This window comes from Archocentrus centrarchus, chromosome 16 (assembly GCF_007364275.1).
Source record: "Archocentrus centrarchus isolate MPI-CPG fArcCen1 chromosome 16, fArcCen1, whole genome shotgun sequence".
Lineage (NCBI taxonomy): Eukaryota > Metazoa > Chordata > Actinopteri > Cichliformes > Cichlidae > Archocentrus > Archocentrus centrarchus.
In genome coordinates, this window is record NC_044361.1 from 20,054,552 (window position 1) to 20,081,895 (window position 27,344).

Below are 27,344 nucleotides of genomic sequence, written 5' to 3' on the forward strand. Positions count from 1 at the left end.
CAGTTTAGTCACAACTTTCTGGGCTGCGTGGACCCGACAAGTAGTCCCGTTTCTCAGAGGCGCAGGCCAGGTTACCTGGTAGGATCAGAGCAGTTTCTGTAGCAGCTGTGCACTTCTCAGGTGGACTTTGATGTTGCTGGTTTTTCCTGACTGAGAAATGTTCCGCACATTTTTCATCATCCACAACAAGACTTTCGATTCTATCTGTGCTCTTGTACTCAAAGAACCTCCATACGGGACTCTGCCGCTTTCTCGGCAGACCGCAGCCATTACTTTGCGGACCAGCGCGGTGAGCGCACGCACATGCGCACACACTCACACAGTTGTCCGATGGCGCTCCCAGCTTAAACCCGGAGAGCGGAAAAAATGATTTCATATCAATCCACAAGGCTTAAAAAAAAAAAAAAAAAACAAGTAAATGAAAGTCAGTTTATCGATAATTTCAGTTAGTTTTAGTTAGTTTTGTAAACTCACAATTCAGTTTTAGTTAGTTATCGTTTTTTCCTTTTAATTATAGTTTTTATTTATTTCAGTTAACGACAATGTTTTTTCAATTTCAGTTTTCGTTATTTCGTTCGTTTTCGTTAACTATAATAACCCTGCTTCACAGTTATCACAGATAATAATCCATTGACTTACCTTCTCATGACAGCTAAGCTTAATGCAACTAGCTGGCTAGCTGCACTATCCACCTACATCTTTGACATCAGCTATAGAGCTGGTAAACAAAATCTGGATGCAGACTGGCTATCGCAAACTGCACAATCAGCTTGAAGATGATACAGTCTTCAAAGAAGAAGGTCAGCGCATTGAAAAATTCAGATCTCGCCTCTTGTCCCCAGTCAAAGAAGTTGAGCTCCAACTTAATGCTGACATATACCCGTTTCCACCCCCGGGGTTCCGGTGCCAGTGCCAGGACCTGTGCTGTTCCCAAAAGAACTGACGAAAAGCTTAGGAACGGGACCACGTTTCCAATGCACTCCTTTACGTATGAGTGTGGGCAGGTCCCGATCTGGACACGGAAGCCAAAGAGCGCAAACATGGGACAACATGCTCCCCTGTCTTGTGCTGCGAACACATTCTACGGTCCAAACAAAACTACGGCAGCATCTGTGTGCAGCACAGAGGTAAACACAGACAGAAGATATGAGCAAGACGACGAGTACGCACTTTGTGTCCTTTTATCTGTGACATGAACTGATACAAAGCAGCAAGTTTAGCCTTAAGACCCAACCTAATTCACAGCCATGAAAATCCCTTCACTTTTCTCATGTAATACACATGTAATATGGTAGAAAGGTTTATGTTGAGACGGCAAAGTCATGCCCTTCTGCCGCTTTTGTTACGCCTTCTTGGTTCCAGACCAGCTAGCTTGTGGGGCCAGAGTTGAACCTGTTTTTCGGCCGAGCACCGAGTGCGTTTGTGGTGGAAAAACTGAATGGTTCATATACTGGCACCGGCACCGGAACTCCATCGGTGGAAAAGCCGCTATAGTAGCTACAGGCTGCCAAAGACACATAGTCCTAGCCCAATCTGAACTCACTTCTTTGCACTTTTGCATTCATTAGCCATGACTGCAACGGCTATTCCTGAAATGTTTCAGGAGGAAGGCAATGACAGCAACCTGCTAGCCTTACCCAAATACAGTCATACCGACCTTGTCCAAATCCAACTGAATGACACAGCTATTGGTAAAGTCATTGAGTTGAGCCAATATGAAAGCTGAGTCCTTTGATCTAATTATGCTTTTGAAAGAGTGGAAGTGGTTAGAGCTTCAAAATGACCTGCTGTACAGGAAGAGTCAGTCTGGGTCAGAGAACCTGTTGCAGTTTGTCCTTCCTGAAGCTCTAAGACCCACTGTGATGCAGAATCTCCATGACAACATGGGACATTTGGGAACCAAGCACACACTTTAGCTCATCCAATCCCGATTCTATTGGCCCAAGATGGCTACAGATGTCGAAAACAAGGTGAGAGCTTTCAAGAGGTGCGTCTGCAGAAAAGCCTCACCTGATAAAGCTGCTCCACTTGTTCACATTCAGACCACCAGACCCATGGAGTTGGTCTGTATGGATTTCCTTTCAGTAGAACCCGACAGTAAGAACATGAAAGACATAGTGATAATCGATCACTTCACCAAATATGCCCTGGCCATTCCCGCGAGAAATCAAAAGGCCACTACAGTTGCAAAAAGGAATCTTTGAACCACGAACCATAAAAGAGTTCATTGCTTGGTATACATAAGGTTAGAACCAGCCCATATCATCCCCGCGGTAACCTTGTGGAATGCTACAACCGTACCTTACTAAGTATGCTTGGTACCCTAAAGGACACAGAAAATTGTACAAGAAATGATGTAAATGGTTTCTCTTCATACCAGTTAATGTTTGGAAGATAACCTTGTCTGCCCATAGACATTGCTTTTGGACTGCCACAAACTAACAGACAGTCCATATCTCATTCACAATATGTCAAACAGTTGAAAAGTCACCTTGAAGACAGTTACAATATAGTCATAAAAAATTCTCAGAAAGTGGTTGACAGAAACAAAAAGAGGTTTGACAAAGTCTTCCGTGAGTCCACACTGGATGTGGGGTACCAAGTCTTGGTTCGTAATTGTAAAAAAAAGGCCCTCTTGTTACTGCCCTAGGTATTGCCTAACTCACCTCTCTTCACTCCACCTTGACTGTTAGGCAATCAGGAGTCGCCCCGTGTGCATGCAACATGCTGCGCCATAGCCTCTCAGAGTCTGCTACTAACAGCATGGAGTAATAGCACGGACTGTATCTTTGCAGCTGTTATCGAACTGAACTGTGTGCATCTATTGCAAGTAAGAACTGCATTTGTGTTAGTGATAACTAATTGCAAAGCTTACATGTTCCTGACTGCTTTATGTTGCTAAACTGTTAGCCCTGGATTTTTCTGTCATGTTCACGCTAGTTATGTTAGCTCCAGTTCGGTGCTCTCTGTACCCCATGTAAACATCAGGCGCAGGCAGGTTCGTGCGTTAATTAGGGTAATTAGTTGGGCGGACGTAACTCCCCGCGCAGCTGTAAGCAGCCATGTTGGTCTTTTCCTTATAGACCAGCAGAGGGTGCTGTTTACATCCTGTGGGAAATGTATATGCTGTTCACTGTGAATACTGGTATTAAGCCTATAGAACAGTGTCTGTGTAGATTCTCAGTTATCCAGGTCATAGTAGTCTCTGGAGCTTGAAAAAGGCGACTGGACTTCTTTTTGTTTCTTGAAGACGTTTCACCTCTCATCCGAAAGGCTTCTTCAGTTCTCAACCAAATGGTGGAGAGACCCAGGTATTTAAACCCCTGTGGGCGTAGTCCCCTGGAGGTGGTTATGACCCTCTATTGATCATGTGCTTGAACACATGTGCCCAGGTGTGAAGGGGGCGTGGGTCATATTTAATCAGTGGTTTCAGTTGAAACCAACTTAGGACTCCGCTCCATTGTTTCCTGTGGCCTATTGAGGTCACTGGAACAAAGGTGTGAATGGGGGTTGAGACGTCTGGGAAGGGAGCTCAGGACAGCACTGTAAGCGGGGGAAAGTTGGTGACGTAATCCACCTCCTCTGTTCAATGATGGTTGTTCACAGTGGACATAGATGGCTTCTTTCACTCCTCTTTCAAACCATCTGTTTTCCCTGTCCAAAATGTGGACATTGGCATCCTCAAAAGAGTGCCCTTTTTCCTTCAGATGCAGATGTACTGCTGAATCTTGTCCTGTCGAAGTGGCTCTTCTATGTTGTGCCATTCGTTTGTGAAGAGGCTGTTTGGTTTCACCAATGTAGAGGTCCGAGCACTCTTCACTGCACTGAACAGCATACACTACATCGCTGATCTTGTGTTTGGCGGGTTTGTCCTTGGGATGAACCAGTTTTTGTCTTAGGGTGTGACTTGGTTTGAAGTATACTGAGAAGTCCAGTCGCCTTTTTCAAGCTCCAGAGCCTATAGAACAGTGTTTGTTCTTTGAAGCAGTGTTAATACAGATTCATGTGTGACAGTTATGTTTAAATTATAAGATTTTAAGAAGTAGTAATGTGTGTTTTGTTTCAATGTAACTTATAGATGTTTCAATATGTTTTTAGGTTTCTTGTTTCAGAACCACACACACACACACACACACAAACCCACATACCAGTGTAAAGAGAGATACAGCTGTAACCACACCAGTGGTGGAAAATAAAGTCCAAACTAAAATCAGGTGATAACCTCCGTGTGATTCTGATCGATCGCCTGCTGTGGGCTCTACCTTCGTGATCCAGCACAATTACAATAACCAGGAAGCACACCCTTCCTCACAGTAATCTTCGCCTCAGAGACAAACACAAATTGGCGGACAAATGGGAACAGACAGTATATGTTGTCACTAAACAGAAAGAAAACTTATCTGTCTACACAGTGACACCAGAGAAAGGAGATGGGCCTCCCAGAACACTCCACAGGGATCACCAGACACCGTAAACCACAAACAAGACAAAGTTCATCCCAACCAGACAATAACTCTTTGGCTGAGGAAGAGGAGGAAGAGTTTTGTTTTGTTGCTGATACCCCACGAATCACAGGGAGATATTTTTTTCCAAATCCATGACTATCCAATGATGCACAGAAACCAGCCAAACAAAGAACCTGCAGGAGAACACTACCTGAAACCTGCTGGATCAGAAACTTTGGAACAACCTGAGATACTACCTCCAGAAAATTACTTACCTGAGACACCCACAGGAGACAGTCACACATCCAAGTCTTCTCTGAACAATGAACACAGGTAAATAACGAACTTACCTACATTGGACAGCGAGCCTGAAACCAACTTACCTTGGAAAGGAAAAAGAAACTGAAAAACTCCCACCAAATCCTGAGACATCTCGCATTGAATCAGAGACACTGTGGGGCAATTCACAAGTATCTCCTCAAATCAGAAGATCTGAGAGAAATCGCCAGTCGTCTCGAAGATTGCATTATCCTGAGCTGGGAAACCTCTTGCTGACTGTGGTCGCATCACTTTTCCAAGGGATAAAAAAGCCTGTATTGAGTCCCTTACACCTGATACTGACTGTTGTAGAATAGACATGCACAGGGACGTGCATGACAATTAGGAGGGGAGGGTGTAACCCAGTGGGTTTGAGAATCCCAACTGTGCAGTAATCACTGATATTCCCCCTGTTCAGACCTTTAATGGTTTGATCCACACTAGCCCAAGCCTCATTGGCTGAACAAGTTAAGCCAGCCCATTCCCACAAAGAGACGTAGGGCCCAGACACACTGGGAGCGAATAACGACAGCAACAACTGGGCCACATCGCCACTGGGGTGAAAACGAACACACGGGACGCGATAGCGACGGCAGCATTGCAAATTGTGCTTTCATGTCACTCGTCTCCAAGAAATATGATTGGCTATGAAATTGGAGGGATTTTGACATTTTCAAAGCAGTCCGTATCAGACATGGCAATAAAGATGAAGAGAAGATTTTACTGAAAGTTCCAGTGGATCTGACAGAAATATTGCTGGTAAGTCTCCTCTTCAAAAGTAAAAGACAACCTTGTGTTCATCCTATATTATCACACAAGTCCTCTCTATTCTTCTGTTTAAGGTCAGCCTGACGCCAACAAGTTTCCATACGGTTGCCTTTTGTGTGTAACTCGATAATCACTGCTTGAAGTGTCATATAATATAGGAAAGTCAAACACAGCTAAAATGATGATTTCCTTCATGCTGAAGTGGTTGCAGACTGCAGCGTGTAGTATACTCTCCGCTCACTGGTCAGTAAATGAAACCCTCACTGATTGGTTTAGTGCCACGCGACAGCAACAAAAGCAGAACATTTTTCAACTTTGTTGTGTCGTGTCGCCTGATCGCGTGTCCACGTCTATGTGTACGAGCTCGAAATTTCACATGCACAAATGTCACCGGTCGCTTAGCTGGAGGAGGGCAAGCGATTGTCACCTCATCGCACAAGCTCCATAGGAAATAAATGGAGAGCGAGCAAGGTCGTTCCCCATGTGTCGAGGCCCGTACGCACTGCAGAAGCAGAGAGCGAGGCGAGGAGGCAACACCGCGTCTGCCGAGTGAACCGAACAAATGGAATAAGCTAAGGACGAGAACAAACCGACAACTTGTTTCGCTTAAAGCTCATAAGCAAGAAGAGACTTGTTGACCGCTTGGTGGTTTCAAGCAGTGCCATTGGAACTGGGATTGGATCTCGTTGCATTCTCTCCGTGGAGATGGAGATGGCGAGCCACCCATTAAAACTTTGGAACTGAGCCGAACCGATTCTGTTGGCCAGCAAGGAACGGGTTGTTCTTCATCTCAGCAGCTCATGACTGTGCGGTAGGACAAGTGTGTGCTGCTGCAATAGTACATTGTCTCCTGGAATTGGAGTGACTGATTTGACTAATTTGATTGATCTGACTAACTTGACTAACTGTTGCCAGCCAGACTGAGTTAAGTGAGTTCAATGACTCAAGGACCATTTTATTTTTGTTTTCACTTTTGATGCTGTGCATAGTTTATCCTTTTCTGTGTTGTTATTCAATACAAGTTGTGTTCACTACCTGTGGCTCCATTCATTCTGTGTGTGTCACTCACTACCCTACGAACCTAGAAAACCGGTCCAACAAATAGGTTGAGTATCCATAGCCTATATATTTTTCTGTACGTGCTACAGTACACTAAAAGAAAACACAAAGAGAACTAAATTCTAAAGTTAAAGGGAACAAGATAAAACGGAAACCTAAGCACAACACACAGAAAAAAAAAAACAGGAAGTGAAGCTAAATACAACAGGAGATAAAGGGGCAAAACATGGGGAATACCAGAACAAAAGGGAAACCTGAATGAAGTATAATAACTATAACCAAAACAATACAAAACAACAAACTGAAAATCTAAACCCTAAGAAAAAACTAGGAAACAACCAGAGAAACAAAAAAACAGAACTTCACAGAAGGAACTCAAACCCATTTGCAGCCTATGACAGTTAAAGGCTGCAAATGGTAATTTTACTACGTCCAAGGTATTAAATTATGTATTATTTTCAAATCAGAACAATGAATATGACCACATTAATGGATAGGCACACATAAGATGAGGACTTATCAGGACTCTACTGCTGCATCCTGAGCTGAGTGGATATCTACATGTAATAATGGAGATATATGATTGGTTTGGAGAATGCCCTAAATATTAATAACATATTAGGAAAAAAGACACACTTTGAGCCTTAATGGAAAAGACAGTGTTATTGCCTTTAGTTGACAGAGAACACAAAACTCTAAATAACCACACTTCCATCGTGCATGAGAGGAAAGGACTTTAAAAAAGAGAGAGAAAGCAGACAAAGTTTCTTCTTGTTCTTTATGATTGTTTATTAATAGATCACATTGTTTATTCTGAAATATTTTTCAATATGAACCTAGATTTTAGCATTATATCCTATTAGACAACACACAAACATTTTTCATAAGGACTGTCAAATATCTGTTGGTATCAACAGTTTCTCAGGCTAATTAGATTTACTCATCCTCAGAGATTGTGTTTTGTTGTCCTTTATTTTGACACAGTATGTCTGTGTAGATTCTCAGTTATCCAGGTCATAGTAGTCTCTGGAGCTTGAAAAAGGCGACTGGACTTCTTTTTGTTTCTTGAAGACGTTTCACCTCTCATCCGAAAGGCTTCTTCAGTTCTCAACCAAATGGTGGAGAGACCCAGGTATTTAAACCCCTGTGGGCGTAGTCCCCTGGAGGTGGTTATGACCCTCTATTGATCATGTGCTTGAGCACATGTGCCCAGGTGTGAAGGGGGCGTGGGTCATATTTAATCAGTGGTTTCAGTTGAAACCAACTTAGGACTCCGCTCCATTGTTTCCTGTGGCCTATTGACCTGGATAACTGAGAATCTACACAGACATATTGCCTTGCACTTTGGGAGGAACACCCTTCAATTGGTGCGGGAGTATGAAAGGGACTCAAGAAAGCTAGCGGACTACAGGAACCACCTTCGTTTCAACTTGAGATGCAGACAGTCCAGACTGGTTCCCAAGAGTTTGCACCTTGGGTCCACAGTAAAAGGACATAGAGCTGACCAAATTCTATGGAGAGCACAGAACCACCTTTTAAGTGAAAGGATAAGACAGGTCCATTTCACCATAGATGCACTCCAGAACAAAATCCACCAGACTCAGCAGAAACTCTCATCACTCTTACCTCACACCATCGCAGAAGAAGTTTCTACATTTGTGGACAAAGCCCAGCTCGCACAACACATCAAAGGCAAGGAAAGACAACTACGTAAATTTCAAACTCTGCAAACCAAGGCATACCATTCATCTGTTAACAAACAGGACGACACGATAAGCAATGGAAACCAAGGAAAGTGGGTGAAGAACCTATCAGACAGGGTCCTCACCAAACCAGAAGAAAATGTGCTAGCCAAAGGACTCAACTTTGCCATAGCCCCACAACAGCTTCCTATAGTAGACCTCATCACAGCAACAGAAACCGCTATAAGAAATAACAAACTTTCTCATCCTGTAGCAGAACAGATCAGGATGAAAGTTTCAGCCACTCTCTCCAGTGCAAGACTTCCTCCATCCAACCTCACCATTCAGGAGAAGAAGGCCATCACAGCCCTAAGCAAGGATCAAAACATCACCATACTGCCAGCCGACAAGGGGAGGTGCACGGTTGTGCTGAATTCATCGGATTACCACAACAAAATTACTACACTCCTCAGTGACAACAATACTTATGAGGTCTTGAGACGTGATCCCACAAGCAACTACAAGAAAAAAGTTGTTTGCTGCCTGCAACAACTTGAAAAGGAAAAAGCCATTGACCGCCCCACTTACTACCGCCTGTACCCTGGAGAAGCCACTCCATGCATTTATGGACTCCCAAAGATCCACAAAGAAGGAGTCCCACTTCGACCCATTATCAGCAGTATAAACTCGGTCACCTACAACATTTCCAAACACCTCGCCACCATCTTATCACCGCTTGTTGGCATCACACCCCACCACATTGAAAACTCTACAGATTTTACTAACAAGGTCCAGAATCTTGTACTGGATCCAGATGAAACCATGGTGTCCTTTGATGTGGTTTCACTTTTCACTTGCATACCTACAACTGAGGCAGTGGAGACCGTCAGAAGACGACTACAGGAAGACGATTCCTTACTGAACAGAACCAGCTTCACCCCAGATCAGATTTGTGCACTTTTAGATCTCTGCCTTACCACAACATATTTTAAATACAATGATGGATTCTACAGACAGAAGCATGGATGTGCCATGGGCTCCCCAGTGTCTCCCATTGTAGCCAACCTTTACATGGAGGAAGTGGAAAGTAAAGCTCTTGGTTCTTTCAAAGGGATGGCACCTAGCCACTGGTACAGATATGTAGATGACACCTGGGTCAAAAAGAATGGGAAGGACAAGAGGAACAACATTGTCATCCCATATGTGTCAGGCTTGTCAGAGAAACTCAGAAGAATTTTCTCCAAGCATGACATCTCAGTATACTTCAAACCAAGTCACACCCTAAGACAAAAACTGGTTCATCCCAAGGACAAACCCGCCAAACACAAGATCAGCGATGTAGTGTATGCTGTTCAGTGCAGTGAAGAGTGCTCGGACCTCTACATTGGTGAAACCAAACAGCCTCTTCACAAACGAATGGCACAACATAGAAGAGCCACTTCGACAGGACAAGATTCAGCAGTACATCTGCATCTGAAGGAAAAAGGGCACTCTTTTGAGGATGCCAATGTCCACATTTTGGACAGGGAAAACAGATGGTTTGAAAGAGGAGTGAAAGAAGCCATCTATGTCCACTGTGAACAACCATCATTGAACAGAGGAGGTGGATTACGTCACCAACTTTCCCCCGCTTACAGTGCTGTCCTGAGCTCCCTTCCCAGACGTCTCAACCCCCATTCACACCTTTGTTCCAGTGACCTCAATAGGCCACAGGAAACAATGGAGCGGAGTCCTAAGTTGGTTTCAACTGAAACCACTGATTAAATATGACCCACGCCCCCTTCACACCTGGACACATGTGCTCAAGCACATGATCAATAGAGGGTCATAACCACCTCCAGGGGACTACGCCCACAGGGGTTTAAATACCTGGGTCTCTCCACCATTTGGTTGAGAACTGAAGAAGCCTTTCGGATGAGAGGTGAAACGTCTTCAAGAAACAAAAAGAAGTCCAGTCGCCTTTTTCAAGCTCCAGAGACTTTATTTTGACACAGTACTACAAATTCCACCACTATGTAATTTAATCCATCATTTTAATTGCAATTTTTTGTTAAACATATTTATTAGCATAGAAATTTCTAAACTAATCAAAATAACACCCAGAACAGAGTGAGCACTTATGAAGGCATGAAGAGAAAATAAACACCTGTGCTTGCACTGATGTCAACAAAGGTGTAAAGGGAGGTTGCAGTCTGCATTAGTAGGCCAGTTGTCAGGCAGGTGCACAGAAGCCGCTTTTCCAATGACGGGGTTCCGGTGACGGTGCCAGTATTTGAATCGTTCAGCGGTTTTTCCACCACGAACGCACTCGGTGCTCTGCCGAAAACGGGTTGAACTCGGGCCCTGCAAGCTAGCTGGTCTGGAACCAAGAATGCCTGACGAAAGCGGCAGAAGGGCGTGACTTTGCCGTCGCAACATAAACTTTTCTAACGTATTACATGTGTATGACATGAGAAAAGCAAACCGATTTTCATGGCTGTGAATTAGGTTGGGCTCTAAGGCTGATCTTGCTGCTTTGTATCAGTTCATATCACAGATAAAAGGACGCAAAGTGCGTACTTGTCGTCTTGCTCGTATTTTCTTTCCGTGTTTACCTCTGTGCTGCACACAGATGCTGCAGTAGTTTTGTTTGCACCATAAAATGTGTTTGCAGCACAAGAAAGGGGAGCGTGTTCTCCCACATTTGCACTCTCAGTTTCCGTGTCCAGACGAGGACCCGCCCACACTCATACGTTAACAAGCGGTTCGCAAGCGCAGTGGAAACGCGGGCCCATTCCTAAGCTTTTCGCCGGTTCTTTTGGGAAGAGCACGGGCACCGGCACCGGTACCCCGGTGGTGGAAAAGGGCTAATATAGATGCTAGGTGGTGCTCTAACACCTTCTGTTTTGGCTTCTGAACTTGATAAGTGCCCTTTTTGCATCGTTTTATTATTTATATTTTATACTTGTATATTTTAATTTTAAAATTGGCCCTTGGCATCTATTCCTGATTAAAAGCATGTAATACCCAACAAATTTATTTTTACAATTTTGCTAGACTGCACACACCCTGGCCCCTCTTTCTACTTTACTTGTTGACACAGCCAGCCAGGCATGCATTCATGTGCCCTGAGGAGCAGAATGAACAGGAGATACTTAAAAGAAAACCTTGTATCATCAGTGTTATCTGATAAGCCGAAACATAAACAATAAAAGAAGCCAAAATAAGACTTAAAATTTCACAGCAACTAAAATTAAAAAAAAACAGAACGACAAGTGAGACATCTCATTGGGCCACTAAACCAACAGAAAATTACTATTCAGCTGCTCTAGACAGATCAGCAATGAACCTTTGCGTTAACTGAAGAACAAACATCTTACAACAGTTTCTTCAATAGCGTAACAAGAACCACACAACCCTAAAAAGCACTAGCCACCCCAGTACCACTTGTTAAGGTTATTGAATACCTTGTACTCCTTGTGCCTACGCAAGTAATCACAGGACAGACACGTGTGCTCAGCCCCAAAATAGCTCTGCTTTACTTTGAAGTGCTGCCGCCACTCAAAGTATCTGAGGTACATTTTCTCATCCTTGTCCAGGAGCAGCAGGTAATCAGCCAGCTCTTTGGGTGAGGTGAAGTCCTCCACATGAATGAAGGCGTCTCCCTGGATAAAGTTCTCATAATTCTGTCTGGGTGGGCCAAGAACCACTGGCACTGTCCCCACTGACAGCGGGTTGTACAGTTTCTCAGTAATGTAGTCCTTGTGGATGGAGTTCTCAAACGAGAGATAGAACTTGCAGCTGGTAATGGTGGGTAAAAAGTCTTGGTCAGATATGGGCTTCCCAAAGGCTCGTCCATATGTGTGACTCTCCACGTGTTTTTTCAGCTCATTGTAATATTTCACCCGCATGTGGTTCTGGTTCCAGTTGCTCACAATCCAGCAGACCAGCCTGTTTTTCTCTGGTGGGATAAAATCCTCCTCACCCTCTGCTGGTATAATGTACCCATAAGGCACTGTAATGTCAGCATCCTGACGATAATTGACAGTCAGATTGAACAGGTTGTCTAATCCAGGGAGCTGGGATGAGTCTGATGGCGACTCTGCATTCATCCATATCCACTTCTGGAATGATGGTCGCTGGAGCCGTGGGAGATTGGACAGGTCAGTGCTGATGTCTCGGTGGTGAATGATGACCCCATCTGCCTTACTGTAGAGGTTCCTGTCTGCTGTGATGAAACAGCCATCAATGTTGAAGACTGAGCTGCAAATGCTCAGGTCGTACACTTGTCCAAAGGGCCAGCTCCAGATCAGCACAATGGTAACATTTCTATCACTCTTGGTGGAGAAGAGGTTCAGGCCAGGTTTTCTGAATACTGTTGACATTACAGGACCTGGTAACCAGCTTATAGTTGGTTTAAAATACATAAAAAACAGAATCACAGAAAATCCCAGTATAAAAGCACCGAGCAGGAGGGGTCGCAGGATTCTGTGAGAAGGTGCAGTTTCCATACTCTGTCCTAAAAAGGGCAAATTTAAAGTGGAGAGAAAAAAAAACAATACAATCACGATAGGCAGAATAGAAAATTAAGACTGAGCATCTAATCATGTTAAATTTTACATAATAGTACCATTTAATAGTGTCTGTTTACTCCGAGCAACATTTCATCCCTTATTTAAATGCTCAGTGTTATCAATTTTCACTGTGCTGTTTGTAAGGCAATACTTAGGATTAGTGCTCATAAAAAAAAAAAGAGAGAGAAAATATTTCCACAACATTACTACACAAACAGCTGGTTTCCCAGTCATGGATTAAGCAGGGTCCTGGACTAAAAGGAAAAGGTCAATGAAAACCACAACAGGCAGCTAAGAGATGCTTTTTTTCTATCCTTAATGATCTAACAAGGTGTATTCAGTGTTGAATTTACAGAGCTTTTTAATGATGTTTTTTTATGTGAGCAGAGAGAGAGAGAATCAAAGAGAATGCATTAGACTGGAAAAGACCTTGCATCTAACATCTGGCCAACAGGTGTGCCAAAAGATTTTAACAGCTTTTAGGTTATTATGCCTATGCATGAACTATGAAGTGTTATGGTCGGACAGGGGTAGGGCCACTCAGATTTACCACCTCAGCCTCCTAAAAGCCTAGAAGGAGGCAGCATCCATTTGTCTGGTGAGCCTGATCAAACATCAAGATGAGTTGGAGCTTGAGGTGCCAAATTTGACCATTCCTTCCTCACTCCATTTTGAAAACCATCTCACACCGACCCAGACAGCGGATGTGGAGTCGCTGCAACAACATTTTGTAGATGTGTTTTTCCACCTGCCCGGTTGCACCACACTCATACAGCACCATTTTGAGACTTGCCTGGGGGTGACAGTGCACATCCCTATCATTTGCCTGAATATAAAAGACAAATCGTTCAGAAGGAATTAGCAGCAATGCTGGAGATGGGGTGACGGAAGAGTCACACAGCAACTGGTGTAGTCCTATAGTTCTGGTAGTGAATAGGGATGGCACGATACCACTTTTTTATGTCCGATACCGATACAGATATGTAACATTTGGATATCAGCCGATACCGATATAAATCCGATATTTAAAATTGATCCAGGCATTTAAAAACATTAAAAAAAAAAAAAAAAAAGAAGTCAACAGTCTCTCACACAACAAAATCAAAGTCTTTTAGTTGTCCCACATACAAGACTAAGGACCAGGGCGGGCAGAGCTTTTTAGGCAGTGGCACCAAAGCTCTAGAACTGTTTACCACTCCAGCTCCATTTAGCTGACTCTGTGGCGTCATTTAAAAAATAGTTGAAAACTTTTCTGTTTAACCAGGCTTTCTGGTTTCTGACTTTATTTTTATTCTTTTTCTTTTAATATGGTAATGTTATGTTTTTAACATAGTGTTTTCTGGGGGTGGGAGGGGTGATATTGTGTTTTAATTATTGTACAGTGCTTTTCTGTCTGTGAAAAACGCTATATAAATAAACTTTACTGACTTACAACAATAACTATCACCTGAATCCTGTTGCTTCTGTGTGAGAAGGTGATGCTTATGGTATGTTGCAAATTTCATTAGGGCTGCAACTATCGATTATTTTAGCAATTGTGTATTCTATTTATATTGATTACCTAAGTAACTGGATAAGAAATACTTTTTTTCATATTAACAGTTCATCTGCATATTTTAACTTCCGTATTGCAGTTTTTCCCTGTGTGAAACAAACAGGGTGGATGGAGCAGCTACAAAGTTCTCTTTTCTTCATTAACTGATCAGGTGGTTGATGAAGGATCTCCAGCTGTTTCCCAGTAAAGGTTTAATGGAGGTTACAGGGACAAAAAGGCTTCTTTTGGACACTAGAAAAACATTTCCTTCCGCTCCATCTGAGCGCGCCGGCTCTGCCTCTTTCCGCTTGTGCAGACAGACAGCATGTAAATCAGCTGACTGCTGCTGTTGCATCATCAGTGTTCACGTGAAAAACTAGGGGCTGCGTGAGCGCAATCTTGTAATGCTTTATATTTACAAGCATTCTCCTAAATACGTTTCTACTGCAGGTCTATATTTAGTCACAAATCAGGGATTAAAGTATCAAAAATATTTTGACGGGGAAGGGGTTCTTCCGGTACCGGACGGTCACCAGTGCTAATAGCTGCGCTCGCTAGCAGTAAGTCCGGGAACTGAAGTAGAGAAAAAAAATAACAGCTGATTCTCAGCACAGCGAGCACAACACACAAACAAGGCAGAGAGCGGTGGAGGCGGAAAAACATGTCAGCGATGATCGCTCAGTGTCAAAGGGAATCCGTCGCAGCGACGGAGGATCTGAGGGGGTTGTTTTCTAACTACTGATCCCCCACTCCATTCCAGTAGGTGGTGGTAATGCAGCTCTAAGCTGATTTGGTCAACCGCAAACCCACAAGAAGGAGAAGACGACTGAGCCCTGTAATGCAGCTAATGTGAGCGAAACGTTATTTAATGTATCGGATTACATTTTTTAAATTTCTTTCCGATATCTGATCCAGTAATTTAGGCCAGTATCGGACCGATACCGATACTGAATATCGGATCGGCGCATCCCTAGTAGTGAAGACATATGGGTCTATCTGGTTCTGTGTTGACTACCGCAAAGTGAAAGAGGTGTCACAGTTTGACACATATCACATGCCCCGGGTCGACGAGCTTCTAGACTGGTTGGGGCACCGCTCACTTTTTCACGACAGTGGATTTAACAAAGGGCTACTGGCAGATTCCCTTGTCTCCACAGTCCTGAGAAAAGACAGCTTTCTCCACTCCGTACTGCTTGTACAAATTTGTGACGGTTCCTATCAACTTATTCAGTGCCACATTTCAGTGCTTCATGGATGGAGTGCTGCACCTGGATGCTGCATACGCTGCCAGCTATCTGGATGACATCATCATCCATAGTGATACCTGGGCAGAGCGTGTGCCAGTCTTTGAGGCAGGTGGGGCTCATGGCCAACTCGAAAAAAGTGTGCAGTTGGACGAAGGGAGGTACAGTATCTGGGGTACCACTTGAGAGGCAGGTAGGTGCGTCCACAGATAGAAAAGAAGGTGGCCATCGCATCCTGCCCATGTCCCAAGATCAAAAAGGAGGTGAGGCAGTTTTTGGGGCTGGCCGGGTATGACCACAGGTTTGTCCCAAACTTCATGGAGCTGACCAGCCCATTAATTGATCTCACCTGAAAGGGTGCCTCTGTAGTGGACAAGAAATTTGATTCTATTTAGTTTTATAATTTTGTTCCGTTTACCTCACAACATTTTATTATTGTTTTGACTGTGTTGCTGTGTAGAATATGCAGAGCTGAGGAGTAAGTGTTTTGCCTGAATCGATTGTGCACTGATCCACTAGTAATGCCTTAGGATTTCAGTAAGGGAAACTGCACGTTCCTTTTCCTCACTCAATACAGACGAGTGAAGGCAAGAGCGGCGTGTCGACCTCTTCATTTATCTGTCACTATTCCCCTTGTTTAAGGTAATCACTGTGCACGAAACTCCCTAAACTCAGTAACACATGTCATCATTTATTGTTTACTTATTGTTGTTTATTTTGAGAGAATGTGTTTGAATGCTTAATTTGATGAGTTCCCAGCGAACTTTGTTGCTGCGTTAGCTTGTGCTACTGTCTCGCCGCATTGCACGGTTGTTATTCAGTTTCTGTTCACATTTGTAAGTTACTCAATACAGGCGAGTGAAGGCGAGTGAAGGCAAGAGCGGCGTGTCGACCTCTTCATTTATCTGTCACTATTCCCCTTGTTTAAGGGCACAACATTTGGAGGCACCACTGGGATGAAAGGCTTGCCACTAGGGGGCAATAAAAACCAACTAAGCCTGGTAACATGGAGTCAGAGTTAGAGAAGCTACAGCTGGAAATTAAAGGAACACTGTACCAACTGACTGTAGAGCAGCTGATTAAATTATGTGATGCACTTCAAATTTCAGGACCAGAAAAAGAGTGTGTGACTTATAAAACACGCAGTCAGTTAGTGTCACTTGTAGTAAAGCACCTTGAACGGGCAGATTTGGCTACCCTAGAGCTTCTTGATATTCAGGACATTATAAGCAATGTACAAATGAATAAACAACCAAGTGCAAGTGAGATTCTGGATCAAACCTCCCATTAACAAGAAAGCATGCAGAGAGCAGTCGAGACATTAAGGTTGTTTCAACAACCACAAGAGGGCGAAATGCATGACCCAGTGAGGAATAGCATGAATCCCACCGCAATTCCTTGCACCCCAGTAAAAAACATTGTTTTGACACCACCAAATGGCTCTATGTGGCACAAAGACTTTAAGATATCAGGCCAAATGAGGAGCCTGGACAAAAAGATAGGCTCACATTTTCCAGTCTGGCCAGGCAAATTGAAAATGGGCTCTATAAAGGCTACCCAGAGTCAGAAATCACTGATGCTGTAATTCGTGCTATCACACCAGGCCTGCAGTTACGGAGTTATCTTGAAGGGAAAGAGAATCTGACATTGCCTGCCCTCAGGAGAATCCTCAGGTCTCACTACCAGGAGAAAAGTGCCACAGAGTTATATAAGCAACTCACCTCCGAGGTAATAAAGAGACAGACCAAAATTTCCTAATCAGAGCAATGGATTTGAGACAGAAAATCCTGTTTGCATCTCAGGATGTCGAATCAAGCCTGATATATGATCCAGCACTTGTTCAGAGTCTTTTCATGCATACTGTCCTGACTGGTCTTCAAAATGACAATATTAAAAGTGACCTGCAACCTTACCTACTGCAGATAAATACTTCAGATGAGTTGTTGCTGGAGAAAGTGAAAATTGCAGTCGCCAATGAGAAGGAGAGGCAGGACAAAAAGAAACATGCAGCTCCATCACGAGTAACAACTGTAAATACTGTCCAATCCAGCAACTCTCCAGTGGAACATAAAAGCACAGTTCAAGAAAGAGCAGCTACAGTACCCCCCTGATCTTCTCTAGGAAATAAAAGAAATGCGTGCTGACATGGTGCTGCTGAAAGACTTGAGAGCCGAGGTTTCCCAAATCAAAGAAACCATTCAAAAGTCAACTCCTGCACCCCTGCAGCCTGTCCCCATTGAAGCTGAACAAAATTGTATGCAGTTTTACCACCAGCAGTGGCACTGCAATACCACCCAGCACACGTGCTTAGACATGTGAGGGGAACAGCACAGTTTCAACAAAGGTTTGCACCCCAGCAATACTATCCAATACCATGCAACCACCCCAGGTGTTTTGCTTGTGTGCAGTCAGGTGAGGAATACTGTCAACACTGTTTTAGGTGTGGGAGCAGTGAGCATTTCCCGGCAGATTGTAAAGCACCAAGACTGACAAAATCTGCTAGAGAGAGAGAGAGACATTTAAACTAAGACGGACTGCTCCTACGGGACAAGGGGCAGCCGACAGCATAGATAAGTCCCAGTTTTGTGCTAACTGTGAGGGAAGGGAAGAGAGTACCAAATTGAAATGTTGTTCTGTTTGTAAAATAACACTGTACTGCTCGAAAAAATGCCAAGAGAGACACTGGTCAGCACACAGAAAATGTTGTAGATCAAACACATGCTTGGGTATTAAAAAACAGGAAACCCCATCAGGTCAGAAACCAAAATACAGGAAAATTGGTAATTCAGTGACGACACCCACTGTAAGGGAGCTAGTAGGAGAGAAATGTCTAAGAATTCAGGCACTTTGGGACAAAGGTTCACAAATTTGTGCTATAGATGAGGCCTGGAAGCAGAGCCATTTGTCTGATGTTAAGCTGAGGGATATAGCAGAACTAGTCAGTCCTCTTGAGCCACTGCAACTCGAGGCAGCTAATGGAACAGAAATGCCATATATTGGTTGGCTTGAGGTGAGTTTCAAACTTACTGCTAATGATGATGAGTTGTTAATACCCATGTTAGTATTAAAAGGCAACCAACAGTCGTGTCCCATAATTGGTTTCAATGTGATTTGGCACCTAGTGAACAATGTACAGGACCAGACGAAAGACAGAAACAAAGAGAAGCTAATGCAAACAGTAAAGGTAGCTTTCCCTCACCTTAGAAAGAATAGAGCAAGAGCCTTTGTTAATGCAGTGAGGGTGGGACAGCCATGTGAGCACAGAGTAAAAACAACAAACAAGAGAGTTAGCATGCCTAAACACAGCTCCATCCAAATCGAGTGTTGAGTGCAAGTTTCACCTTTCAAGGAAGATGAGAATCTGATCTTTGAACCTCATGAGAACCCACAGTGGCCTGAAGGACTCGAGTTTTGTGACACCCTTGTATCAGTGAAGGCCAGAATGACACCAAAAATTGTTGTCAGTGTACAAAATCCCACCAGCCATGACATCGTACTGCCAACTAGGACTGCTATTGGAACTGTGCAGCCCATTGGATCAATATATATCCTGCTGATATATTCAAAACTGACTGCCTGCCCACTACATCAGTCCACCACGTTCAGGCTAAGAACCCTAGAGCATACCTACTATCGAACAATGGAATCCACCTGTTGATCTGACCCACCTGAATGAATATCAAAAACAAGTTGTCAGTCAGATGTTAAGAGAAGAATCACAGTCATTCTCTAGGTGTGACGATGACATAGGCTGTGTGGAAAACCTGCAAATTTCACATTTCATTGAAAGATAATGACCCAGTGACACGGACATATCGTTCTGTACCAAAGCTCTTGTATCAGGAGATGAAAAACTACCTACAGGATCTGATAGCCCAGGGGTGGGTGGAAAAATCCACTTAATCTTACTCCTCCCCGGTAGTCTGTGTGAGGAAAAAAGATGGTACGCTGCGTTTATGCATTGATTACAAGGAGCTCAGTAGGAAGACTCATCCAGACCGTCATCCCATCCCCAGAGTACAGGACATTATGGACAATTTGGGTGGAAACACACTCTTTTCACTGCTGGACCAGGGTAAGACATACCACCAGGGGTTCATGGGCAAAGACAGCAAACATCTAACAGCTTTTGTGACCCCCTGGGGGTTGTATGAATGGGTCAGAATCCCATTTAGACTGATGAACACACCTGCAGCATTTCAGCATTGCATGTAGGAGTGCTTAGAGGGATTAAGGGATGAGAAATGTGTGCCTTACCTTGATGATGTCCTGGTGTTCAGCAGACCATTTGAGGATCATGTTGAGGATGTCAGGAAGGTATTGTGATGACTGAGGGAGCATGGAATCAAATTAAAACCAAGGAAGTGTGACCTATTTAAAGCAGAAGTACAGTACCTTGGCAGGATTGTTTCAGCTGAGGGAAGCAGGATAGATCCAGCTGATACTGCTGCAGTCACAGCTTTGAAAACCAAACAGCCAGGTACTATTGGTGAATTAAGAGCAATGTTAGGACTGTTAAGTTATTACAGACAATACATCAAGGATTTTGCACGGATTGCTAATCCTCTGTATAACCTGCTCAAGGGACCCGGAGACATTGACACCCAGCAAAACAAAAGACCAAAGTGGCAATGAAACGGAATAATAGGAGTGTCCCTTCATGTACACCTATTGAATGGACCGACCTGCATCAGTCAGCGCTGGAACAGATAATAGACTGTCTAACTCAGCCTCCTGTTTTAGACTTTCCAGAGTTTTTGCAGCCATTCGTTCTCCACACTGATGCGTCAAATCAAGGACTAGGTGCTGTGCTGTACCAAAAACAGAATGGGAAGCTTCATGTGATTGCTTATGGTTCTCGTACTTTAACTGCAGCTGAGAAAAATTACCATCTGCATTCAGGCAAGTTAGAGTTTTTAGCTCTTCAATGGGCGATCACAGAGAAATTCCGTGATTACCTATATTATGCGCCATTCTTTACAGTGTACACCGACAATAACCCACTTACCTATGTACTATCCAGTGCCAAATTGAATGCAACAGGATGCAGATGGGGAGCAGAACTGGCAGATTTCCACTTCACAATTAAATATCGCCCTGGTAAGGAAAATGTGGATGCAGACAGTCTGTCCAGGATGCCTGTAGATATGGAAACATTTATGGAAGAGTGCACGCAGGAAATGGCATATGATGTGATTGGAGCAGCCACACAAGCAGTGGAAAGACAGGGAGAATCCAGTGTGTCATGGTCCATGGGTGTCTCAGTCAAGTGTGCAGCCATGGCCGCAGATGTCTCCATCATTCCACTCACAAAAGATCAAATCAAACAGGACCAGAGACATGATCTAACAATTGGACCTGTGATTCAGTGTAAACTAACAGAGCAAAAACCATTGAGCTCAGGGCTGAAGCAACTTAGTCCTCAGACCCTCTGTCTTCTAAGAGAATGGGACAAATTGGAGATGGATGAGAACGGAGTTTTGTACAGAAGAACAGCAAACAGACAGCTAGTCTTACCAGAAAAACACAAAAATACAGTATTAAAGGAGCTGCACAACAAAATGGGCCATCAGGGTGTAGAAAGGACAATGCCACTGATACGGGACCGGTTCTTCTGGCCTTACATGCAGCGGGAAGTAGAGGATTACGTTACGAGGAGATGTTTTTGCATAAAACAGAAGAAACCATGTCATGAGACCAGAGCACCACTGACTAATATTGTCACTGCTCACCCATTTGAACTTGTCTCTATTGATTTCCTACACCTTGATAAGTGCAAGGGTGGTTATGAATACATCCTTGTAATTATTGACCACTTTACACGCTTTGCCCTGGCGTATGCCACAACTTCCAAATCAGGTAAAACAGCAGTGGACAAAATCTTTAATGACTATGCTCTAAGATTTGGCTTCCCAGCACGAATCCATCATGACCAGGGTGCTAAGTTTGAAAATCAGCTGTTTGCGCAACTGAAAAACTGCTGTGGGATTGCTGGATCCAGAACTACTCCCTATCATCCCCAAGGGAACGGACAAGTGGAGCGGTTTAATAGGACGCTACTCCAGATGTTAAAGACACTCTCAGAGAGACAGAAAACGACCTGGAAGGATTCACTTAACAAACTGATCTATGCCTACAACTGTACCAGGAGCGAGGTAACTGGATTTTTTCCTTTTTACTTGTTATATGGATGCTCCCCACGATTGCCAGTCGACATGCTGTTCAGTTTGACATCAGGGCAAGGAGACAGCAATCGCCATGACTACATGGAAAAGTGGAAACAGGGCATGGAAGAAGCATATGAGATAACCAGAGAAAACACTCACAAAACAGCCATGAGAAGCAAAAGCCATTACGACAGTAAGGTGAAAAGCTCAGTACTACAGCCAGGTGATCGTGTTTTAATCAGGAACGTGACGCCTCGAGGAGGTCCAGGCAAGCTGAGGAACCACTGGGAGGATACAGTTCACACAGTTGTCCGTCAGGTCAGCAAAGATATCCCAGTTTATGAACTCAGACCTGAGAAGGCAAAAGGACGATCAAGAATATTGCATCGCAATCCTCTCCTACCATGTGACCATTTGCCGATTGAGATAGAAGTGAGACCACAAACAAGGAAAAAGGCTGTGGAGACAAGTGAGGAGGTTGAACAGTCAGAGGAAGAGGATGATGATGATGAATACTATCCAGTGTCACCTCAACAGCCATCCCAGCCATGCCATCATCAGAGGTTGAATCCTGTGAGTACTGATAAAGCAGCTGAGCACCTCCAAGCAGAGGAGGAAATGTTTAAGACAGAGAGACAACAGGGAGCAATAGACCAATGTGAGGACTTTCCTGACCAAGAGGGAAATCACGCTGGGGAAACAGCAGTGGAGGACCTTGTCCCTTCACCTGCCCCAAATGAATGCAGCAGGACCAGTGAACAAGAGACTCAGAGACCAATAGACAGCGTAAGCCACCAAAGATCTTCACCTATAATCGGCTTGGCTCACCAGCTTGTTATAACATGAGAACACTACCACATCATTCACACTCTATGGTGCTGTGGACACGCACTTTGGAGGTATACTACCGCTGATAACTACATGGACAGAGAAAGAAACTGTGATCACATACAAAACACGCTACTGAACTGAGTTAATGCACATACATCTCACTCAAGTCAGAGCAAATGGACTGTTTAACACAGAATTCACATTCAAATGGACTGTTGAACGTTAAGCAGATTCATACATTGTGCCTTCAGCTTAACACATACCCAAAGCACACCACATGGCCACAGTCACTTAAAACTCTGTCATGGACTTTTATCAATTGAGAGTGTTGCTGCTTTAGACATGCTGCACTAACAGGACTTTGCCACAAGTCACCTGCAGACTGTTACCTATGTCTAACTGAATGGACACTGTAATTCATGCAGACCATCGGAGAACACTGAAAGACTCGGGTTGTTAACCCATCCTAAAAAGAATGTATGAAAAGAGTTCCAGCCTGTGAAACGATATTTGTAGAGTAATAAGGTACAACAGCAATTATAGTATACTGTGGTTTAATGCATGTTTCTTGATGCCATTGTTATAAGTAACCCCATATTTGTGCTTAAGATTAACTGTAAGGATGTTGAGGACAACATCTATTTTTGAGGGGGAGTATGTAATGGACAAGAAATTTGATTCTGTTTAGTTTTATAATTTTGTTCCGTTTACCTCACAACATTTTATTATTGTTTTGACTGTGTTGCTGTGTAGAATATGTAGTAGAAATGCAGAGCTGAGGAGTAAGTGTTTTGCCTGAATCGATTGTGCACTGATCCACTAGTAATGCCTTAGGATTTCAGTAAGGGAAACCGCGCGTTCCTTTCCCTCACTCAATACAGACGAGTGAAGGCAAGAGCGGCGTGTCGACCTCTTCATTTATCTGTCACTATTCCCCTTGTTTAAGGTAATCACTGCGCACGAAACTCCCTAAACTCAGTAACACATGTAATCGTTAATTGTTTACTTATTGTTGTTTATTTTGAGAGAATGTGTTAATTTTTGAATGCTTATTTTGATGAGTTCCCAGCGAACTTTGTTGCTGCGTTAGCTTGTGCTACTGTCTCGCCGCATTGCACAGTTGTTATTCAGCTTCTGCTCACATTTGTAAGTTACTCAATACAGGCGAGTGAAGGCGAGTGAAGGCAAGAGCGGCGTGTCGACCTCTTCATTTATCTGTCACTATTCCCCTTGTTTAAGGGCAAAACACCTCTGACAGAGACTTGGGGACAGTTTTGTCCCAGCAGGTAAAAGGGGTTGACTGCCTGGTAGTATACATCTGCTGGAAACTGTATGTGCAGGAAGCCTGGAAGAGTATGAATGAGGTGGAGTGTGTGGTGATCTGGTGGGCGGTCAACTTTCTTCATTATTACCTCCTGGGCCGTCTCTTCATCGTCTGTTTGGATCAAGCCCCGCTGCAGTGGCTCCAACCCATGAAAGATGCTAACGCACAGCTCACCCATTGGTACCTGGCATTTCCATTCCAGGTGATCCATAGGTTAGGGATGCAGATGGCTGTGACCGATTTTGTTTTCCACTCATGCGAGAGATTGCACTCCTCAATGCAATCTCATAGTCCCATATCACCCCAACAGAGCACTTTGCTTTCAAACTGCTGGCTTACTTGTGGTTCCTAGAATATTTAAGAGTAGAATGGAAGACAGAGCCTTCAGCTTTCAGGCCCCTCTTCTGTGGAACCAGTTCCCAATTTGGATTCGGGAGACAGACACTATCTCTATATTTAAGTTTAGGATTAAAACATTCCTTTTTGATAAAGCTTATACAGTAGTTAGGGCTGGATCAGGTTATCCTTAGTTTAAATTTTTATATGTGTGTTTAAGGTTTTGAGAACATGGATGGAGGCTTCAAAACATGTGTTTTATCAATTCAGAAAAACTGTAATTCACTGCTGCTTTAAGAGAGGGCCTTCAACAGTCATTTTTAGGGCTGTTAAGTGTGGAGAGAGGACAACACCATTTATTGACACAGCGACAAATTGGATTCAAAGTAAACATTCATGGCGTTTGTGAGTATTGGCAAAAATGCATGTGCAAATACATGAGTCTTTATGTATGGAGCCCCAAGAGTGCCAAATGAAGATATAATGTCATATTTTACTCGTCAGATAGTCATATTCATGTACATTGTATATAGTGTTATTATTAGTAGTATTAAGGTTAATCTTGTTTGTTGATTTTATATATATTCTTTTCTTAATAGTGTAAATTATTATATCTTTATTTATATTTATAATAACTGCGGCTGCTGTTACACCCAAATTTCCCCTCTGTGGGACAATAAAGGCTGTTTCTTCTTCTTCTTCTTCTTCTTCTATAACTCAGCTATTTGATAGGCTAACCCTGGTTTTACTGGGGGGTTTTGTTTGTTTTTTTGTTTATTTTGTGAGATGCAAAGTCCTTGTCATCTGAAATTACAGCAGCATGAATATATGAAGAAGTAACCTGGAAACATTAACGGCCTGTATACCTGTTCATCTTTGTTAACAGAACCTGCTTTTCCAGTTTGTGTTGTTCTTTTTTTTCAGTTACAACAGAGCATACAATTTATTGTCCTTCTCTCAAGTCATGATGTTCTATAATAGGCCCCTGTTTGTTAAATGAATAAATAAGAAATAATTACACTGCAATATGTCAAGTCTTGTTGTTCATCTGAGGTTGTATTTACTTAATTTTAAGATCTGGTAAGAAATAGATGAAATTTTTATTAGGTCCTGTTATTTAATACCTTATAATTGACAGAAGGTGTGCCTTTTTTTTTTTTTTTTTTTTGGGCCACAGCAGCTTTTATTGGCAGTGGAGAGAGACAGGAAATGGGGGAAACATACAGTGGAAGACACGCGGGGAAATTGGCGACGGGCTGGGACTCAAACCCGCGCCGCCCGCACCGCAACGCGGCATATGTATGTGGTTGCCTTCTTAATGAAGATTATATTTAGACTGAATATGGCCCTCCAGCTGGCATCTAATAGTTAACTTTGATGATGATTTATTTCTTATGGCATGAGATAGTGCATTAGTAATGTTTGATGTCTTCAAATAATTGGTTGAGTCAGTGTATAGAATAAGTTGATAACATGAATTACATACCTAATCTCAAAAAATTATATATTTGGATAGAGTTTAATTGGCACATGCTGATGGTGTTCCTTTTAAAACCAGGACAGCAGAAAGAACAGAAGGAGGGAGCAGAAGAGATTAAGGTGAAAAAGAGGTGAGAATCCAAAAGACAAGACAGTGTCTCACAGTTTTAAAGGGGCCATTATAGCACGATAGAAGCAGAAGCTATGTGATCAGGGTTAGTAAAGTTTAAAATTTTAACTAATTACTGGCAACATACAATCTTGCATATGACTGCTTCACGGACAACAAGGCTTTCATTTTTCTTCTACAGGTGTTATAGTGCTGCTTAAAGCAAAGCACTGATTGTTTGTTTTGCGCTGTGAAGGACAGCCTAACACACCTGACTGCAGCTTTTAAGTAGCGCTCAGTCTGACATTTTATATTGATTTTACTCTGAAACGACTTTTTAAAATAAGTGATTTTATCGAGTGAAAATCCAACGTTTTGTGGGCTGGGCTAAGCTACCGATTAATTTAGAAACTCCACGTGTGCGCGCACAGCCAAGAACAGACGTGCAGAGAGGCTTTCATTTTTGTACGAATCGCGGTATAGAAACGTGACTGAAAGTATTAAATTGTCTGTGAAGCAACTCACATACTCGAGATTCTTCCCTCTGATGCTCCAAATTCAGTTGTGTTCTGTTCAGCAAAATACCAGTATTATTAAGGAAAATAAATTTATAGCGCAGTATCTAAATATGTACGGTTAGGACTGAGTGAAAAGATACAGGACAGAGCCAAAGTTTTGGCACTGCACAGCTTTGAGCCATCCACGCAAGCCAATTACGCACTCGTTCTGAAAACATCTCCCCCCTTATTCCACATAAGTGAATATTCATAGAAGCAACTATCACAACCATATCAGGCAGAAAATAAGTCATGCGTTTCCGGAATTAAATTTAGCACAATATGGAGTAAATTGCCGCAAACTTGGGTAAAACACGTTTGTATGATTCATATTTACTTCTTCGAAAATTTTGCGCTCTGAGGGGGAAACGCCTAAAAAAAAAAAAAACATTCGACATTCCGACAGCAGTTTTCATCTTAAGTGACTGAAGTTGATTTACCTCAGCAGAAAGGGTCAGATATCTGACCTGTCCGTCTTCCTTCTGTTTAATAACCGATCAGTGATCAGTCTTTCATCAGAGGCCTATACTACAAAACAGGATTTCAGCGTTAAGGCGATTCAGTTCTTACTGCGATACATCACCGCTGTAAATTATGCCACTAAACTGCTTCCCCCTTAGCAGGTTATTTTCCAGTTAATGGACAACCAGGTATGAAATCACCGCCTACTGACCAATCAGTTCTTCAGAAAATAGCGCAACAATTCCCGGAAGATTCCGCCCTTTGTGCGCTGACAGTAGAAGGGTCTAAAGCACAGTTGTAAAACTCAAGGCTGTGTGTGAGTGTCAGTATGAAGAGGGATGAGGATGGAGAGATAAGACGTATGAGGTTACTGAATATTTTAATGAAATAAAATAAAGAAACCAAAAAAGACAGCATCCTTTGTTTGAATGCATGGAGGATGTACTTTTACCTTTACTCCCTACGTTTTTACACAA

At 43.0% G+C, this 27,344-nt stretch overlaps 2 protein-coding genes across 3 annotated transcripts in view; both read right to left on the minus strand.

Annotated features, from left to right (window-relative positions):
• Nucleotides 1-26,926, minus strand: part of LOC115795136 (alpha-(1,3)-fucosyltransferase 9-like) — a 45,904-nt gene extending 18,978 nt beyond the window's left edge. The window contains exon 1 of the mRNA XM_030750940.1: nucleotides 26,847-26,926. The gene's annotated coding sequence lies outside the window, so the exon portion shown is untranslated. The remainder of the gene's footprint in view (nucleotides 1-26,846) is intronic.
• Nucleotides 11,373-26,983, minus strand: LOC115795135 (alpha-(1,3)-fucosyltransferase 9-like). 2 transcript variants are annotated; one of them, XM_030750938.1, is made up of 2 exons: nucleotides 26,847-26,983; nucleotides 11,373-12,770 (listed from the first exon to the last, which is right to left on the minus strand). In XM_030750938.1, the coding sequence occupies exon 2, from the start codon at nucleotides 12,760-12,762 to the stop codon at nucleotides 11,680-11,682; it is 1,083 nt and encodes a 360-aa protein (XP_030606798.1). In that variant the 5' UTR covers nucleotides 12,763-12,770; nucleotides 26,847-26,983; the 3' UTR covers nucleotides 11,373-11,679. The 2 variants fall into 2 exon arrangements, with proteins under 2 accessions (XP_030606798.1, XP_030606799.1); XM_030750939.1 differs by lacking the exon at nucleotides 26,847-26,983 and adding an exon at nucleotides 19,861-20,323.
• Nucleotides 26,984-27,344: the final 361 nt, after the last annotated feature.

Coding starts and splice junctions, on each gene's coding strand:
- LOC115795135 (XM_030750938.1), bottom strand. CDS start 12,762: ATGGAAACTGCACCTTCTCACAGAATCCTGCGACCCCTCCTGCTCGGT.